This window comes from Fusarium redolens (assembly GCF_020744475.1).
Source record: "Fusarium redolens strain MPI-CAGE-AT-0023 chromosome Unknown BKA55scaffold_11, whole genome shotgun sequence".
Classification (NCBI taxonomy): Eukaryota; Fungi; Ascomycota; class Sordariomycetes; order Hypocreales; family Nectriaceae; genus Fusarium; species Fusarium redolens.
Genome location: NW_025763674.1, coordinates 1494243 through 1512089, shown reverse-complemented (window position 1 = coordinate 1512089; position 17847 = coordinate 1494243). Strand labels below are relative to the sequence as shown.

The window sequence follows — 17847 nt, the reverse complement described above, 5'->3', positions numbered from 1 at the left end:
CTATCATCTGTGGGGATAGATAACAGCGTCACTAGTGTAGCAACCCTGACCGGCGACCGTCGGACATGGCGTCAACACCAATGAGGATGAAGTCCTACAGATCTGACCTTATCAATTCTACATTCCATCTTTGTGGTTGGTCCAAACTCGGCATGCTGCATCTTATAAACATCAATCCTGGTCCTGCACTTACAGACAACCCTTCAGAGTTGTTTCTCCTTGTCATAACGCAACGTAGGAGAAATCATGGCCGCTCTCCTCTCCAAAGCCCACGACCGTCTCCTCGTCAAGAAACATTTTGCAGATGGAACGACCGAACCAGCCAACTTTCTCGACAATGACTCCATCCGACCAACCCCAGTCAAGGACCGGACGTGGACTTCCATCACATACTCAGCTTTCTGGTTCGCGGCCACGGCCAACGTGAGCAATCTGTACGCAGCCTCTACCGGTCAGTCCGCTGGGTTGAGTATGTGGGAGGCTCTGGCCTGCTCGCTTGGCGGCCAGTTGCTCGCTGGTTGTCTCATGGCGCTGAATGGCCGCGCAGGTGCATTGTATCGTATTCCCTTTCCTGTCGCCTGTCGAGCGAGCTTTGGGACTTGGGGTGCGTTGTGGCCGACGTTTAATCGTGCCGTCATGTCGATCGTCTGGAACGGTGTTAATGCTGTGCAGGGAGCCCAGTGTCTATAGTAAGCTGAGTTCTATCAACAGTTGGACCAGGACCAAGCTTTGGCCGGCCAACGTATCTTTGGATTCCAGCTAATTATCTTGCTCCATTACAGTGTCTTTCTTCATGCCATCTTTCCTTCCATCGCCAACATTCCCGACATCATGGGCTCCAAATCGGCCCTCAACTCGGCGCAAATGCTTTGCTTCTTCCTCTACTGGTATGGTACTTCTACCCACGCGAGAGTATTTGCTAACATCACCGTGCTGTGTCAGGCTTATTAATTGCGCCTTTCTGTTCGTCCCTGTGCCGCGCATGAGGAAGCTCGTTCACATCAAGGTTGCCGTCTACTTCGCCGCCACCATCGCCTTCGTGGCCTGGACATTATCGCTATCCGGCAGCGTTCGCAAGACCCTGACCGAGCCCTCTACTGTGCAAGGTTCCGAAAAGTCCTGGTTGATCCTCAAGTTCTTCTTCCTGGGACTTGCCAGCTGCGGCACCTTTATCTCCAATGCATCTGATCTGCAACGATATGCCTCCAAGCCCAACGATGTCATTGCCGGCCAGGTCTTCAGCTTCCCAATGTCCAACTTCTTGGTAGGCGTGTTTGGCAACTTGATCGCGGCTGCTAGCAAAGGTATTTTCGGCGAGGTCATCTGGAACCCGCTCACAACCCTCGACATGCTGATGGAGGGTGATCGTCATACATCTGCAAATCGCGCGGGCTGTGCTTTGATCGCGTTTGCTTATGTTTACTCTACTGTCTTCTCTGCTATTTTCGAGAACTCCATTCCGTGAGTTTAGCTTGACCCTTTTCCTTCCATGAACTTTGCAACTCGTTGCTGACCTATTCATAGCGCCGGAAACGATATCGCAGCCCTCATGCCCAAATATATAACAGTGAAGCGTGGCTTCTTTATCTGTGCAGGTATAGATCCCTTGTTTTCTCCTAATGCCTGCAAAGTAACCCAGGACTCGTCACTAACTAATAATTCTTTCTGTAGTTATTTCATACGCAATCTGCCCCTGGTACTTGCTCTCATCTGCGGCCGTGTTCATTAATTTCCTGAGCTCGTATCAGATCTTCCTCAGCGCCATCACGGGTATCCTGATCTGCGACTACTACCTCCTCAGACGCGGCCTTTTCGACATCCCTATGCTTTATTCGGGGCATAAGGACTCTACGTACCACTTCTTCCACGGCTTTAATCCTAGAGCGTTTGCAGTCTATTTGATTGCCGTGGCACCCAACTTCTATGGATTCCTCTACCAGATGGGTGTTCACGCACCATTGGGAATCCAGCGGTTCTACTACGTTGCCTATCCCGTAGGACTCTTGTTGGCGTTTGGAAGCTTTTGGCTGATAAACACACTGTTCCCGAGTAGGAATATTCCAAAGGTCTCGGGGTGGCAAGAGCCTAAGGATTTTGTGGAAAATCATGATGGTACATTTGTCAACGTTGTGATTGACTCGTCTGATGCAGCCTCTGGTGATCAGGAGATGGGCAATGTTCAAAAGTCTGCCACGGAGAAGTACTGAAGCAATGTTAGCTGTCCTTGTCTTAGCCTTAATGAGAACGAAATGTCTCTTGTTTACTCAAGTCATGAATGATCTATCTAGTCATTTGAACCGGTACAATGGTGTCCAGACTAGAATATTCTATTGCCAAATAATCTTACTGTTGATCCAGCTCGCTTACTTCAGTTGATGTATACTCCATTCTGGTACTCAGAGCTTCAAAGGGCGGCCACCACACTTCTCGACCAGGCCATGCTTCTGTCTGTGCATTCATCTCTGGTCGCACCGTATCGAAAACCCGTTTCCTCATCATGTTCATAGCCCAGCTAGATACTGGTTCAAAAACATAAGTACCCTGTCGAAGATTCTGCACATCCTTCATTAGACGAAACGTTTTATCAATGTCCTCGAGATGGTCCGAAAACTCAACCAGCGTGACATGTGCGTAAGCTCCCATAAGAAAGTCGAAGGTGTGAATGACCCTCTTCTGCTTAGTCATTTCCCTTGAGAATCGTATAATTTGGTGACTTTGTTTCAATATGGGCTCAATATACTGATCATACATCGCATTCTCACGGGCGTTTTCGATTTCTTCTTGCCGTAGCTGGGACAGTTCCCATCTGTTGGCGAGTAAGCTGAATGTCGAGAGGGCGAACTTCAACTCCAGACTCTCATCGAGGTGAAGCACTGTGATTTGTTAGCTACACCCACAGGCCTAATTAGCCGTAGCGTTAACGCACATTTGACGCTGGTGGTGTGCCATTGTGAGAGATCGCTTTGGAGTTGCTTTGCTGAGACATGCTCCTCGACAATGCCTCGATATAGCAATATGAAAAGCTCGAGTTCGGCGACAACTTCTTTGTCTGACTCGTTGAAACCGTCTGCGTGCTTGACTATGTCGATGTAATGTGCTGCTAGGTCCATTCGCACAGCCGAGAGCTTCCCTACACCGATAGTAAACCTTGCAAACCAATATAAGTTACTTTTTGTACATGTGAAGATTTTACATGGGCTCATGAGCTAAGATGACGTACTTGAGATGTTGAAGACATGCAGAATTCCAGGTCAATATCCGTCTTTTATCGTCCTCGGTGTAACGTAACGACGAGGGCGCTTGCTGCTGTGGGACAGTGAAGTCCAACGAGAGCATGAGGTGAAGGATGAGCGAGCCGCTCAAGAGCCATGTATCGATAAAACTATCAGAGTAGCCAAGAGTCAAATTGAAAACACATGTCAGAAGCATCGCGTAGAGGGACGGCAGGCCCAGAGGAGACTCGAGCGCGATCCTTGCCAGCCCAGATTTATGTACTCCGTAGAGCGACGTGTGAAGCTCTGTGCTGGTGATAGAAGGGTTGGTTTGCATCCCTGCAAGCAAGCAGGTCACAGAGAGAAGGTTATACTCTCCACCTAAGGCTTTGTCGATGGTCCCTTGTAAGAAGTGCAGTCGAGGGATATTCTTCCTGGATCTAATCACATGTATACACGCATTAGCAGAGCTCAAGGTTTCACTGATAGAATGAGATTGGGTGCATTCGAAGATCAGTTCATGGTAGGTGCAAGTAGTATCTCACGTTTCAATCAAACGCAAGCCCAGTCCATTTGAGCCTAATTTCGCCCTGATCGGCTCAGGTAGCTCAACGCTGTCCCTGGGACTTTCGGGGTTGCCGTTGATCCAGGTATACATCTTTCGAATGACACGAACTGGGGCGACTGGTGGATCAAGCCTGGCTGTAGCTGTATGATCCTCAACTCTATCATGAGAGACAGTAGTTATTTCTGGGACTGAGGTTGTGGTATCTTGATTACTTGATGCAGTTCGTGGTGCGCAAGAGGTCGTGGCTTGGCTTAGCTTGCGCACAGCGCAGCGCAACTCCGCCAGTTCAGACTCGAGGGCAGTAAGCCTGAGTAACAAGTCTTAATTCAGATGAAATGACGTAAGATTTCGGGCTATATACCTTTCTTCGCAATTGCATGCTTCAACAAGCCTAGGCGGAGTCCTGGAGTCGGGACCGTCGGGGCTTATGAAGGTCTGGGTGACGCGATGTGCGCTATGGGGAAGCTCGCAAGGTATTCTGCACTTCATATCAGCATATTTTCCTTGGAATTGCATCACTCCCGGAGTCGCTATAAGCTGCTGACCTCAAGGCTTTGCAACGACTACAGACAGCTGAGCCAATGGGTACTTCGCATCGTGTCTTGAGACGGCGACACGTCGGGCAAGATACAACTCTTCGGCGGTGTTGAGGCATTTCCAAAAAAGAAAACGTAGTCTGGAGAGAAGATAGTTGTGCATATACTATCTTCTGGTAGTACTAATGTAGAGCTGCAAGTGATATCTAAATAAAAGATAAGAGATTGAGGAGGTGTAGATAACATGAAAAGAGGTATATTATATGCCGAACTTCAGCCGACGGTAGAGCTATAAGTTCTGCCTCGCACCGAGAATGATCTGATACAAAGTGTGATCTATACTCCGGCCAGCGGCCGATGGTCTTATATCTTCCTCTTCAGCTTGAAGTCCAAAACAATTGCCAGCCCTACAGCTTTAAGGGACAAGTTGCGAAAAACCAATTAATTATGCAGACCAGTTACGATAGTTACAGCCACTTGTGCTCTGTTTAGTAAAGTTTACGCCCGAGTAGCATGCCCCTGGATGTATTTAGTCTAGAACATTCAATACCAACAAAATACAGTGTTCTGATAAGTGTAGTGGTTGTTCACTATTAACGCCACCTGGCTCTAGCCAACGCCACTATTCGTACTATTGAGCACTAGCGATTAAGGTGCAAATCAAGATTGACATTTTGTCATGACAAAAACCGTGCAAGGCCCAAATGAAGATTAGAAACTTGACCCTTTCATCTACAGTCTTTACCTTACGAATTCAATCACAATGAAGGCAACGCGGCTTTCTCTGACGTTTGTTCTGCTTGCGCTCTGCGGGAATGGACACGCAGGCCCATGCAAGCCAAAGTCCTCATCGACAGCTCTCGACGCAACCTCTTCCACTGAGGTCTCGACAGCCACAGATGCAAGTTCTGTTGCGGAGTCTTCGACGACTTACCTCTCTTCTATCATTTCCGAATCCATTGCTTCAACAGCCACGGCGACATCTGATTCCCAACTTTCCTCCTCGACTGAGCTTCCCACTTCGTCTATCACTACCGAGACAGCTACTGCGACCACTTCAGTTGCTGAACTCTCCTCCTCGGTCGAGACCCTCACTACGTCCAATACTGCTGAGGCAACCACTTCTGATGCTCCGACAACCACCACTACGACTGAGGAATCTGCACCCTCTGGACTCTTTCTGAACCCATCGTTTGATGAACCAAATGGCGACGGAGATTTTGACGGATCTCCGTGGACTTTGGAAGACGCTGTCTCTCCCATCTCCGTCAGAATCAACTCTGACCTTGCCCACACAGGCTCCCACTCAGCGTACGTTGTAACTTTTATAGAAGAATATTCCCTCAAATACTAATACTACCCACAAAGATATTGGTCTATCACAAGCGCCGCACAAGCTGGCACTGTCAAGCAGACAGTCTCCCTGGAACAAAGCAAGTTGTACACGCTGTCATACTGGTGGTACGTCGACGAAGACCAGCAGCCACAAAACCTCGGTGACTGCTACATAACTATTGAGCAAAGAAGCACCGACGGGTTGACAGCTACCTTCCCTGAGTTCCTGGCCCTTGCGACACCTTTACCCCTCAAGACCTGGACTAAGCGCGATTTCCTTTTTAATTCCGTAAACATCAGTCCAGCAATCATGGTGTTCTCTGTCTCTTGTGTTACTAGTGCGGGCAGTGGACTCAAGGTTGCTATTGACGATATTCAATTGTCAGCGCAGGCTTAGGAACTAGACTATGCCATAGTTGAGACCTATGGCTGAGAGCTTTAATCACTACACAGAACTTGGAGACTATGCCAGAAAGCTACTTTCTGCCAAAAGACAGTCTAGTCAGTTATTTTCTTCTTCTGTAATAAGATCTTTATATTGTACTATACTATACTTAACTGGGGTGATGATTTAACGGGGACACCTCGCAGAGATGAGAATAGTAAATCTACATGCTTAACCAGGATTACTATGAACCATTGAGGACAGAATGTGAGTACGGTGTTTCTACAATGAGACAAATGTGTCTATTAAGTAATTATATACTAGATATCTTCTCTAACCGTCATGGTGACACTCAGTACAGTAGTCAATGTGAATCTTACACGAGTTGGACAAGTCAATGTTGCCGCAGCGTGTCAAGCCCTCTTGTTGTCGGCGCCTGTTACAAAGTTAGTATTAATCTCACACACATGAGAGTCGAGTCAACTTACAGATCCTTGATGTCCTTGCCCTTCATTCCAATACCATAGTCATCACAAGAGAACTGAACAGTGCAGCCAGCCTTTCCGAAAGTGAGGACCTTGAGAATACTTCCCATGCGCTCATAACGAGAAACATAGTTAGTGTACAAAGTGTCATCCTCAAACTTGTTCAACGCAGCCTCGCAAGCACCAGCAACAGCGTTGCGGACGTTCTTGTCACCGCTGCTGCAGATACTTGATCCATCGCCGTTCCAGTTCGTGGCTGTAGGGAGGGGAGTTGACACAGTAGATGCTTCGCCGAGACCAACGGTGGCGGTGACCTTGATGGTGTTGACGGCGAAGTAGCTAAGTGAGTATGACTCATAAACAAGAACAGTACCTCCGTCGGTACGGGTAAATGGCTCCTTGAAGACAGTAGGCTCCGGGGCAGGAGGGGCAGTGGTGTACATGCTCATAGGGAACTCGGTGTAGTCTGCGCATTGACCTGAGATCATGGATGCTGTGACGACGTATTGCTTACCATCGCTGGTGGTCTCGCAGTTACAGTAAGGAGTCTCGACACGAGGACCGCCATGAGGAATGCAGGGGTAGTAAGTGCGCATGGTGGTAGTAGCAGTGGTAGAGGTGATCATGTCGGAAGAGGTGAGCTCGGTTGTAGTACCGTCCGAGGTGGTACCAGAAGACTCGTTGGAGGACTCAGTGTTGCGGGTAGTGGTAATGAGAGTGCTGGGAATGGTAGTAGTACGCTCAGTGGTAGCCTCTGAAGAAGTAGTCTCCTCAGTCTTGGCCTCACTGGTAGTCTCAGCTTCAGTAGAAGTAGCCTCGCCAGTGGTCTCAGTACCAGTTGACGAAGCAGTAGGGTCCTCGGTAGTGGTCGCACCAACACCAAGTCCCTCATCCAAAGCATCCTCAAGAGCCTCGACAGTCTCCTCATCAGGCTCAGAGTCAAAGTCATCAGGGATATCGCTGTCAAGCTCTTCGATGTCGAGCTCCTCCCCTTCCTCGGCTTCAGCAGATACTGTCTCGGTGGAAGTGGCTTGGGTACCAGTTGCGCAGCTGGCGACGGTAGGGCAGTCACCAAACTCGGTGTGAGTGAGGGTTCCATCGGTGGTGTAGTACGAGATGGTCCTGGTGCAGTCCTCGATCTCAACAGCCGAGCAAGCCTCGGTAGTAGTGGTAGCCTCAGTGGTCTTGGCAGTTGTCTCAGCAGTAGAGGGCTCAGCGGTTGACTTCTCCTCCTCCTTGGTGGATTGCTCCTCATCCTCCTTCTTTGTCTCGTTCTTGTCATCCTCGCCTTCTCCCTCACCTTCACCACCACCACCAGGAGCACCACCGACAGCTCCAGCGGGGTTAGTACCAGGAGGAGGTGGCAGGATACCAGCAGGGAGGTTGCCAGAGGGCTTCCAGAACCAACCGCCAGGGAAGATGACGATAGCAGCGCCACCATCATCAGTAGTAGTGGTGGTACCAGTGAAGTCGGAGAAGTCCTTGTCCTGCTCAGGGACGTAAGTCACAACAGCGCCGTTGGAACCAGTGACGATGCCGTCCTCGGTGGTGGTAGGCTTGGGAGGGGCAGTAGTCTTCTCGGGCTCATTGGGAGCACCGGTCTGACCAGGCTCGTTCTTGGTAGTTGGCTCGTTTGGACCATCCTCAGTAGTGGGCTTGGGACCAGGAGCCTCAGTGGTAGGCTTCTCAACCTCCTTGGAATCAGTGGTAGGTTCGGGCTTCTCCTCAGTCGTGGGCTCAGCCTTCTCGGTGGTGGACTCTGCAGGGACCTGAACCTCCCCAGAAGTGGAAGCTTCAGGCGCCTTCACCTCGGTAGTAGACTCAATAGCGGGAGCGGGAGCAGAATCACTCGAGACCTCAGGTGCGTTGTCGGTGGTAGGCCGAGCAGCCGCAGAGGTCTCAGTGGTGGCCTCTGGGACTGGGAGCTGAGTGGTAGGCTCAACAGCCTCAGTCGACTCGGTAGAGACGATAGGAGGCTGGATATCGGTGACAGCATCAGTAGCGTCGGTAGTAGCCTCAGAAGGCGTACCGGGAAGCTCTGTTGTGGTCTGGTCCATGGGAGCAGCGTCAGTGGACTGGGTACCAGGCTTAGTCTTTTGAGTACTGGGGTCAGGAAACACGGGGTGACCAGTGGCGGTGTTAACGGGGATGTCGTTGTTGGTGGTGGCAGTATCAGGCAACTGCTCAGGCTGAGAAGATGTCTCAACACCAAGGCCAGCAGACCCTGTTGTTCCAGCTGGTGGAGCAAGGTTTGTTGTAGGCTCTGCAGCCTGGCTGCTCTCTTCAGTTGAAGCAGGAGCAACATTGATCTGAGTCTCCTCATCCTTAGAAGTGGTAGGGATCTCTACTTGAGCCTCGGAGGTAGCAGACGAAGGAGCCTGGTCAATGAAAGGCTCCGAAGAGGTTGTCTCGGGAAGAGCAACCTCAGTTGAAGGCGCTACGAAACCCAAATCCGTCGAGGTCTCGGTGCCTGTCGTTGTAGAAAGGTCCTGGGCAGAAACGCCTGACAATGAAGTCGCAAGACATAGCGCAAGAACGCGCAACTTCCAAGGCTGCTGCATTATGTAACGAATGTGAAAATAAAAGAGTGAACGACTATACCAGCATAAACGAACGAATGAGTGTAGTCACCAGTATAGTCCAATACAAACGAGTGAAAGAGTGTCCGTAAAACGAAAGGCCAATGTTGGAGGAGAGGCGTTGGGTTGCCTTTTCATGAAATGAATGTACCATGCGAATATACCCGTCATGGCTGTACAAGATGGCAGTGGAGCTTAATCTATTGATCCTTGAAACATGTCAGCTTAATTAACTTACTTGAAACGTGGTGGAGCTGCTGATGCTCAGCCTTGTTGAGAGATTTGGGCCGTGCATTGCTTGTAGATTTGAGAATGTAACAGTAAGGACTTGGTGAAATTGAGTTGGATCTGGAACCTGGCAAGGCAGAGTTGATCGTCGATATTTTGTGTTGCATTGAGAATTTTATCTCGGAGTTACGTTGTGCTTATTGGGTCTGTGTACGGCATTGCTCCTATGGAGATGGTTTTATGGAGCGCTCATGTCAATCCGTCGGAGAAGGGAATCCTTTGCTTATCACTTACTACCCGGTCCATTTATCTTTTTCAAGTACTTCATCTGTCAAGAATCGTAACGTTTACTAATATATGTTTGAGGGCCAAACCTGCAGATTCTTTCAATGATCACGACTGAGATCTGTCATTTTTTCGCTACACATGATGTCAGATAACCGTAAATCCTTCGCTCGCCAGTGGCGTAGCCTAAGAACCCGATTTATTTATCCCATGTCTTGACATGCGAAAATATCTGCCGATAATTGCCTTGTGAGGCACAGCGACACCAAGCCCAAGGATCGGCAACAAGCGAAATGCACAACGGCACGGAATGTGGGGAGTCTTATTCTCCGTCTACTGATCGTTGGTTCATCAACACACTAATCTTGATAAACTGTGGAGTGTCGCATAAAATTCAAGGGGATAATCGAGGCTGAGCCTGCGACGACTTATCATCCGGTCTGACCGATGCTCAAATCTCATAATGGTCCATTCTTTTTTGTTATGACGACTCTGAGACTCGTCAATCAGCGTAGGATCAAAGGATGAAACCCCCAGTGCTGATTTGTGGGGTGTCATCTTGGATAGTGGATGCTCAGCTTATGCCAATTTACTGCAGGGGCAACATGGATCGAGATAAACATTCAAGGATGAGACACTGCCTCTACCATTTCAGTAAATGTAATAGGTATACATACATTATCAGGTTCCATTCGTTTCTGCTTGTCTGTCCTTCAGTCATTCGCTCCTTTTCGCGTTCTACCCGAACCAAGTCACTCGTTTGAACACCAGTCACTCTTTACTGTATTCTACTTCTTTTTGCCTATCATGCGTTTGTCCAGCTTTTTGCTGGCAGCTGGTCTTTCCAGCTCTGCGCTTGCTGTTGATGCATCGCTGGATCCTTGGGAGATTGACCCCAGCTGCAACGGTTTTGAGAATGACATCAAGGATGCTTTGACGCAGTCGATTGATCTTGCTGAGGCTGCTAGAACCAGTCTTGAGTTTCTTCTTGCAAAGATGCCGGACCGAAACTCTGATCCTGACGGTGCTGTCAAGTGGGCAAGAATTTCGTCAGCGGCTAATAGCATCTTTGGACTTATGCCCAACTACAAGGGCCATAACGCTGAGACTCAGAAGTACATCGAGGACTTGAGAGGTATGTTGTATATTTTCCAACGTGGGCGGCTTTGCTAATTCTAGAAGACATCTACGCCAAGACGGCCAACACTCTACCCTCATCACAGAACAACCCAGCTAAAGGTTTCAGCCCAATTCTCTCCCAGAGACCCAACGCAAAACCCATGATTGTCTGCGGCGATGCTGTATTTAAATGGTACGACGTCGATCAAGAGCCTGAGCCCGGTGTTGGTAAGGTCAAGGACCAGCCAGCCGTGCGAGGCTACATCCAAAACGGCGGTACCATCGCAGGTGCTTTCTATCACGCCAACCGCTGGGACTTCAGAAAGACTAAGGAAGCTTCTGTTGGACACTGCATTGGCAACCGCGAGGCTCTCATCTCGTCAAGGGACGACCTCTTGATCATTTGTCCTAAGATGACGTCCGATGCTGGAAAGGCGCGCATCACGCCTCGACAGTACAAGTCTTCTGCTGCGCAGGGTGATCACATCATGACCAACTGGGTATCTAACCCTACTCAGCTTTACCACGAGCTCATGCATTGGTTCGGTGGAGTTCAAGGCAACAACCTGAAACACAGTACGTTATCCTTCTTACCATCAGCTTCCCTGCCACTTCTAACACTCCCTAGTCATCCAGGATCAAATTGCTGTCAGCGAGAAGGGTTACTTGAGATACAAGGACAAGAACAACCAGGTTGAATACTACACCCGCCCTCCTTCGGATCAAGAACTCGCTCAGAAGGGCCAAAGAAAGCAGGGAGCTTGTAAGTTCAAGAACGATCACTCGCAGAAACATACTAACTATTGCCAGATGGACTTCGCTGGATCATGAACTTGGCGCGCACTTACAAGGACAAGAATGGCAACACAAGCCCTTGGTCCGGTCCTAAGCTGGCCACCAAGAACGCTGACTCATTGGCACTCTTTTCTTTCATGATGTAAGTCTTCCTTCCGATACGATGAGGGATTCCGTTCCTAATCAAGATTTAATAGGTACCTGGATCAGTTTGACTGGTCTAAGAACGGTGTCGCTGAGGACTTTAGCCGTCTCAAGGGCAAGTTGGGGCTGAAGCCTTAATCGCTGCGAGGTTCTGGGGAGCAGTTGAATAGAATAGCATCTATCGTGTGAACATTAATACAGTATTACCGGGCATCTCAGAGCCAAATTCTGGCACTTTCTAAATCCATTTGACTCGAAGAAATGTGTAAAATTTGTCATGTGTAAGGGTCGTGATAAAAAGAATCAGCTTGATCTTGTTGTTGGCTGGAGCCGAGTCTAGTGACGGGTTGAGTAATACGCCAACATGACACTAAATACCCTGCAGAAAACATAAAAAAAGACCCAACACCGCAAAAACACCTTGAACAAATTGACAAACCCCAGTCCTTACCCAACAATTGAGTGGATTCTTGCCGTAGCTGAGTCTGAAGGATCGAGCCTTTCCTTCACGTGACTAGCAAGCTAATTATGCCATTCATCTCCATCACCGTCTCACTCATTCTTAACATCTCACCCAAACATGGCGCCTTCGAGTCCTATACCGTCACCGGTCGATTTCCCATCGCCTGATTTTTCTCTGAGCGGAGGCTACTCACCTGGTTCATATTGTATTAACCCTACCGCTTTAGTATCTACGGCATGAACTAATATTCGAACAGCTCCAGGTCCAGCTCTTTCACCAGATTTCGGACCTGAACGCGACTGGCGAGATTATAGAGAACAGATTCCGAAGCTACCCTCTACCCGACCTCGGGCTCTTACACCAACAGGGTTCAGAGATGGCGATGAGAGTCAGCAGCGACCAGCTGCAGTCTTTCAACAATCTCGCTGGTTCAAGATCCCTGCCAATCTAAGACGCGATATCCTTCGATTGGCATTCGGAGGCAAGCGCCTTCACATGCATCTCAATTTTGACGCTCAAGCTCTCGATTCAGATGATGCAGAGAGAAAACTTTGGTCGTGGAATGGATGTATCTGCGTTCGAAAGTATGATCCAGAGCTGGGTCCCATGACGCGCGGTGGCCTTAACCCAGGTCCTTGGATTGATCGCTGTTGTGATCCGATTAATGTCCCGAAGCCACCGCCTGAGAATATTGGGATTATGGGTTGGCTGCAGTCTTGTCGTCAAAAGTATGCCAACATTCTCTATCTGTCAATGAGCACTGATTGACATTATGGACAGCTACGCAGAGACGATTGATCTTCTATACTCAACAAACACCATCATTCTTTCCGGCGAAGCAACAATCATTGAGCTGCCATCGCTCATAACGCATAACCACATTAGCACGATTACCGCCCTCGAGATCAAATACCCCATTAACAAAGACAATGTTCTCGAGGATGCCCTTAACCTTGTCCGTCCTGGCTCCCATTCTCCCGGATTCCCAAATCTCAGGCGTCTCTACGTCTCTATGGAATGGAGCGGCGTAGATACTCGCGATCCTGATCCAGATGAATTGATCGAGTCATTCGACAGCTTGGCGCGAGCAATGCATCAGATCGAAGAGTGCGCTTTTGCCATTCCCATGGAATGGTTCTCACGCATCTCCTGGCATCAGATGCGAAGCGAAACGACGGGCAAGCAGATTACCTACAGCCAGTTTTGGCGTGAGCTCGCCAATGCCGAGGATGGTGGCAATGATGCACATGATCTTCCACGGGCCAGGGTTGAGGTCATACAGCTGCCCTATGTTGATAGCTATCCGAAACCTCCACACCACTTGCAGAATCCTGGTGTTGGGTATTGGATCCTAGAGGCTAGTGAAATGTCGTTGAATGCGGATTATGATTATCTGACTGGGCATTACACAGATGACTACAGCATATAGATGCAACCACCTAATGCATGAAGATGACTGCAGTAGCGATCTACAGTCATCCGACCTCAAATTCACAGACACTATTAATGAAGCCGTCCTATAAAACTGATGTATCAAGATTGTCTATATCCGACACCGTTCAACGTACTGTACCTATATCCGACGTCTCCACTTGCAACCATAAAGTTCCGTCTGACTGATCGAATAGTCAGCATGGATTACGTAGATCGTGGATCCCAAATTCCCACTATTTTCTTGACTTTGCACACCATCCACTAGCCGCGGGCCAACTGCCGCCGATGGGGAAGCCAAGGAGCGGGGTGAATGCACCTTGTCAAGTGATTTATATAAAGACATGCTGAACCTTTTCCCGCCATTCCCGGATCTTGTTCACTTCACTACACTATGGCGCCATCAGAGGATTATCAGAACATCTTTCACTGGGCTGAGACCCAAAAGGATGGAAGTGTCCCTTCCTTTGCAGTTCGAAAGAATGATCCTTATACGTACCTTTCTGGCTTCAACAATCATCATGAATCAGAAGCTATTCCTGGAACTATTCCCAAGGGACAGAATAGTCCCAGATGTGTTAGGTTTGGGCTGTATGCTGAACAGATGACGACTTCGTTTGGCGCTTCTCGTCAGGCTAATAAGAATTCGTGGTTGTACCGAGCGAGACCCGCTGTTGCTCATCAGGGATTTGTAAGTGTTGATGGTACTGCCTGCAATTGTTATTGCTAACTTCTGGTAGACCGATATGCCCAAGGTTGAAGGGACGGAGAGTTGCTTTCTGCCTCTGAACCCTGCAGTGAGAATCTCACCAACACAGCTGGCTTGGGTATGTAAATAATGTCCCAACTCTTGATTACCATCAACTGATCTCCAAAGCTCCCCTTCGACATTTCCGAAGGCACCGACTTCATTTCTGGCCTCCGCACAATCGCCGGCTCAGGTAATCCCCCTCTCACCCCTCGCCCAACACCTCTAACAAGCTCCAGGCGACCCAACCCTCCGAGAAGGCCTCGCAACACACATCTTCTCCGCCACAAAGAGCATGGAGAAGCGCGCCTTTGTCAACTCAGACGGAGACTTCCTCATCATCGCCCAGCAAGGCAATCTCGACATCCAAACCGAATTCGGCAATCTATACGTCCAGCCCGGTGAGATCTGCGTCATCCAGCGCGGTCAACGCTTCAGAGTCTCTGTCGAGGGCCCAACTAGAGGATATATCCTCGAAGTCTGGGGTTCGCACTTTGAGCTTCCTGAGCTCGGCCCTCTTGGATCAAATGGTCTTGCTAACGCGAGAGACTTTTTGTATCCCAAGGCGAGTTATACTGTTACTCGTGATGATCCGTGGGAGATTGTTTATAAGCTTGGTGGGCGCTTCTTTAAGAGCACGCAGAACCATTGCCCCTTTGATGTTGTCGCTTGGCATGGTAACTATGCGCCTTACAAGTACGACCTTACCAAGTTTGTCAATGTTGGATCCATCTCTGTTGATCACATTGATCCTTCCATCTTTTGTGTTTTGACGGCTGCTTCTCGGGATGCGAATGCTCCTTTGGCGGACTTTCTAATATTTTCTCCCCGTTGGGATGTCGCGTCGCATACATACCGACCACCTTATTACCATCGCAACGCAGCTTCTGAACTGATGGGTCTTATTTACGGAGAGTATGCAGGACGATCTGATGAGTTCCAGCCAGGCGGTGTTTCATTCGAGTGCGGCTGGGTCCCTCACGGTGTAGCATACGAAGTAAGTCCCCGTCTCATCACCATTACCATATACTAACAATTCGTAGGAGTTCAAAGCAGCATCAGCTCAACCCCCGCCTCAGATGCAAATCTCCAAGGGCGCAGTAGCATTCATGTTTGAGAGCTGCAGACAATTGACCATCACCGATTGGGCATGGAACAGCGATAAGAAGCACGAGCACGAACCCAAGATGTGGGATAACTTGGTTGATAACTTTTCTGAGCACCTTGATGAGATTAATGAGATCTTGGGGAAGAAGACCCTATAAATCGTGGGGGTTCTCAGTGAGGAAATGCTACGGTAGAAAGTCAATTGCAAATGGAATGTTTTGATTGGATTCGGCAATTTTTTAAGGCATGATATTGATCCACTATTTTCTGGGGTATTTTTAGCGGTTAAAATGCTCAAGGCTTCCTCGGCCTCCGGGGTTGACAATATAAAAGGACTCTCTCTGCAATTTCATCGTGGGATGTGTCCGTGTTATTTTGATTTATTCTTCGGGTCCGTATTCGTATGGGGAGAGTGACTGTGCTCCACCATGTAACCTCTGTATCCAATCACTGATGATTTGTTTCGGATATCTTTAATCGCTGTGGGCCGGGTTGAACTGTTCCGTTGGCTTGAGAATGGGTCGATACATCAATTGATGAGATTTCTAGATCAATAAAAGCAACAACATGGTCACTTTTCCTTATTGATCACAAGCTCCAAGTTCCTACACTCACTCAACTCACCCACTCACTGAGCCCGACAATCAGCCAGCTTTCATCCCTCAAAATGAAGGCCCCAAAAACACCTGAATACGAATTCGGTGGCCCGTGAGTGCCCTCAATCACCCTCTCTCCCTTCACCACTGACCCTCAACAGTATCGGCGCCACAGGCATCGTCTTTGGTCTCCCAATTCTCATGCAACTTCTCTATCTCGGCTGCAACGATGTTTCAGGATGTCCTGCCCCCGCTCTCCTTGAGCCAAGGACATTGACATGGCAAAAGTTCAAGGAACAAACGCCCTGGCCTAAAGAAGGCATCTGGGGATTCATGAGCTGGGAGGTCACGGGTTGGCTTTTTGCTTATTACTTTTTGAGTCTTGTGCTTTATCGCGCTTTGCCTGCTCGGGAGGTTTATGGGACGAAATTGAGGGAGTCGGGTAAGGCTCTGAAGTATCGCTTTAATTGTAGGTCTTTCTTTCACGCCTGGTCAATTGGGCATTGAAACTGACAGCCACGCAGCCTTTTCTTCCAGTGTTGTGCAATTGGTCGCTTGCGCTGTTGGAACTTACATCTACGGAGCCGAATTTCCAGTCTGGACCTTCATGACCGACAACTACCTCCAACTTCTCACTACAAGCACCGTCCTTACATTCATCGTCTCACTCTACGTTTACATCAGCAGTTTCTCCGTCAAGAAGGGTAATGATGAGCTGCGCGAGCTGGCTAGAGGTGGACATACCGGACGCATTATCTACGACTTCTTCATCGGCCGCGAGCTCAACCCTCGCGTCACCTTTCCCATTTTCGGCGAGATCGACATCAAGTCTTGGTTGGAGATGCGGACTGCTCTTACAGGCTGGACCTTGTTCAACTGCGCCTTTATTGCCCAGCAGTATCGAAACTACGGTTATGTTTCTGACAGTATCTTGGTCATCGCTTCGGTGCAAGCTTACTACGTTCTTGAGGGCCAGTACTCAGAACTTGGACTCTTGGGCATGATGGACATCACCCAAGATGGCCTCGGATTCATGCTTACCTGGGGTAACATGGTCTGGGTACCTTTCCTTTACTCAACTCAGTGCCGTTACCTCTCTGTATATCCCGTTCATCTGGGACCTATTGGTGTTTCCGCTATCGCCACTGTCTTTGCCATCGGACTGTACATCTTCCGATCCTCCAACAACCAAAAGGCTCTCTTCCGCAAAGACCCAAATCACCCTGCCTTTGCAAACATGACCTTCATCCAGACCAAGAGAGGAACCAAGCTTCTAACCGGCGGATGGTGGGGAATGGCTCGTCACATCAACTACTTTGGCGACTGGCTTCAGTCTCTTCCCTTTTCGCTGCCTACCAAGTTCGCTGGTTATGTGATACTGCCAGCTGGAAGTGCTGTAGCTGGAAACGAGGTCGTCAAGATGCTCGATGGTCGCTTGGTGACTCCGGATGGCGCTGCGCCTTGGGGTATGCTGTTTACGTACTTTTACTCGGCTTGGTTTGGATTCTTGCTTATTCATCGGGAAAGGAGAGATGATGCAGCTTGCACTGAGAAGTATGGCAAGGATTGGGATGAGTATAAAAACAAGGTTAGGTACAGGATCTTACCTGGTGTGTATTAAAGTCTATAACCATACCGGCAACAAGGCGGGACAAGTTCAAATAGCTACATCAATATGAAATCTCTGAAGTGTCTGGTGAATACACATTTATTAGCTGCCTACCGTTACTATAGCCTAACTAGAGCTTCTCTATACTATTATTATATATAGAGGGAATAAAAGGTTATAATTAAATATATCTAAAGGCTAATATAAGCAGCGGCACTCTTG

General features: G+C 48.8%; 7 protein-coding genes across 7 annotated transcripts; 6 read left to right on the top strand and 1 right to left on the bottom strand.

The window, feature by feature from the left end:
• Positions 1-246: 246 nt before the first annotated feature.
• On the top strand, positions 247-2207 carry BKA55DRAFT_692330 (permease for cytosine/purines, uracil, thiamine, allantoin-domain-containing protein; the record flags this gene model as incomplete). Its single annotated transcript, XM_046199770.1, has 5 exons — positions 247-689; positions 783-887; positions 943-1461; positions 1525-1595; positions 1672-2207. The coding sequence occupies 5 exons, from the start codon at positions 247-249 to the stop codon at positions 2205-2207; spliced, it is 1674 nt and encodes a 557-aa protein (XP_046047752.1).
• Positions 2208-2258: 51 nt separating this feature from the next.
• Positions 2259-4570, bottom strand: BKA55DRAFT_574037 (uncharacterized protein). The gene is made up of 6 exons (XM_046193267.1): positions 4326-4570; positions 4142-4258; positions 3758-4087; positions 3221-3652; positions 2927-3147; positions 2259-2873 (listed from the first exon to the last, which is right to left on the bottom strand). The coding sequence occupies exons 1-6, from the start codon at positions 4433-4435 to the stop codon at positions 2344-2346; spliced, it is 1740 nt and encodes a 579-aa protein (XP_046047751.1). The 5' UTR covers positions 4436-4570; the 3' UTR covers positions 2259-2343.
• Positions 4571-5079: 509 nt separating this feature from the next.
• On the top strand, positions 5080-6048 carry BKA55DRAFT_515963 (uncharacterized protein; the record flags this gene model as incomplete). The annotated part of the gene is made up of 2 exons (XM_046188049.1): positions 5080-5627; positions 5685-6048. The coding sequence occupies 2 exons, from the start codon at positions 5080-5082 to the stop codon at positions 6046-6048; spliced, it is 912 nt and encodes a 303-aa protein (XP_046047750.1).
• A 4372-nt stretch (positions 6049-10420) lies between these two features.
• BKA55DRAFT_595623 (uncharacterized protein) lies at positions 10421-11809 on the top strand (the record flags this gene model as incomplete). Its single annotated transcript, XM_046195829.1, has 5 exons — positions 10421-10748; positions 10796-11308; positions 11361-11495; positions 11543-11669; positions 11725-11809. The coding sequence occupies 5 exons, from the start codon at positions 10421-10423 to the stop codon at positions 11807-11809; spliced, it is 1188 nt and encodes a 395-aa protein (XP_046047749.1).
• Positions 11810-12251: 442 nt separating this feature from the next.
• BKA55DRAFT_516072 (uncharacterized protein) lies at positions 12252-13563 on the top strand (the record flags this gene model as incomplete). The annotated part of the gene is made up of 3 exons (XM_046188057.1): positions 12252-12339; positions 12391-12862; positions 12915-13563. 3 exons carry the CDS (start codon positions 12252-12254, stop codon positions 13561-13563), a joined length of 1209 nt encoding a protein of 402 aa, XP_046047748.1.
• A 272-nt stretch (positions 13564-13835) lies between these two features.
• On the top strand, positions 13836-15771 carry BKA55DRAFT_618753 (RmlC-like cupin domain-containing protein). The gene is made up of 5 exons (XM_046196741.1): positions 13836-14256; positions 14306-14392; positions 14443-14506; positions 14553-15310; positions 15357-15771. The coding sequence occupies exons 1-5, from the start codon at positions 13960-13962 to the stop codon at positions 15576-15578; spliced, it is 1428 nt and encodes a 475-aa protein (XP_046047747.1). The 5' UTR covers positions 13836-13959; the 3' UTR covers positions 15579-15771.
• Positions 15772-15906: 135 nt separating this feature from the next.
• Positions 15907-17714, top strand: BKA55DRAFT_740045 (ergosterol biosynthesis ERG4/ERG24). The gene is made up of 3 exons (XM_046201435.1): positions 15907-16128; positions 16178-16485; positions 16541-17714. The coding sequence occupies exons 1-3, from the start codon at positions 16088-16090 to the stop codon at positions 17635-17637; spliced, it is 1446 nt and encodes a 481-aa protein (XP_046047746.1). The 5' UTR covers positions 15907-16087; the 3' UTR covers positions 17638-17714.
• The last annotated feature ends 133 nt before the right edge of the window (positions 17715-17847 follow it).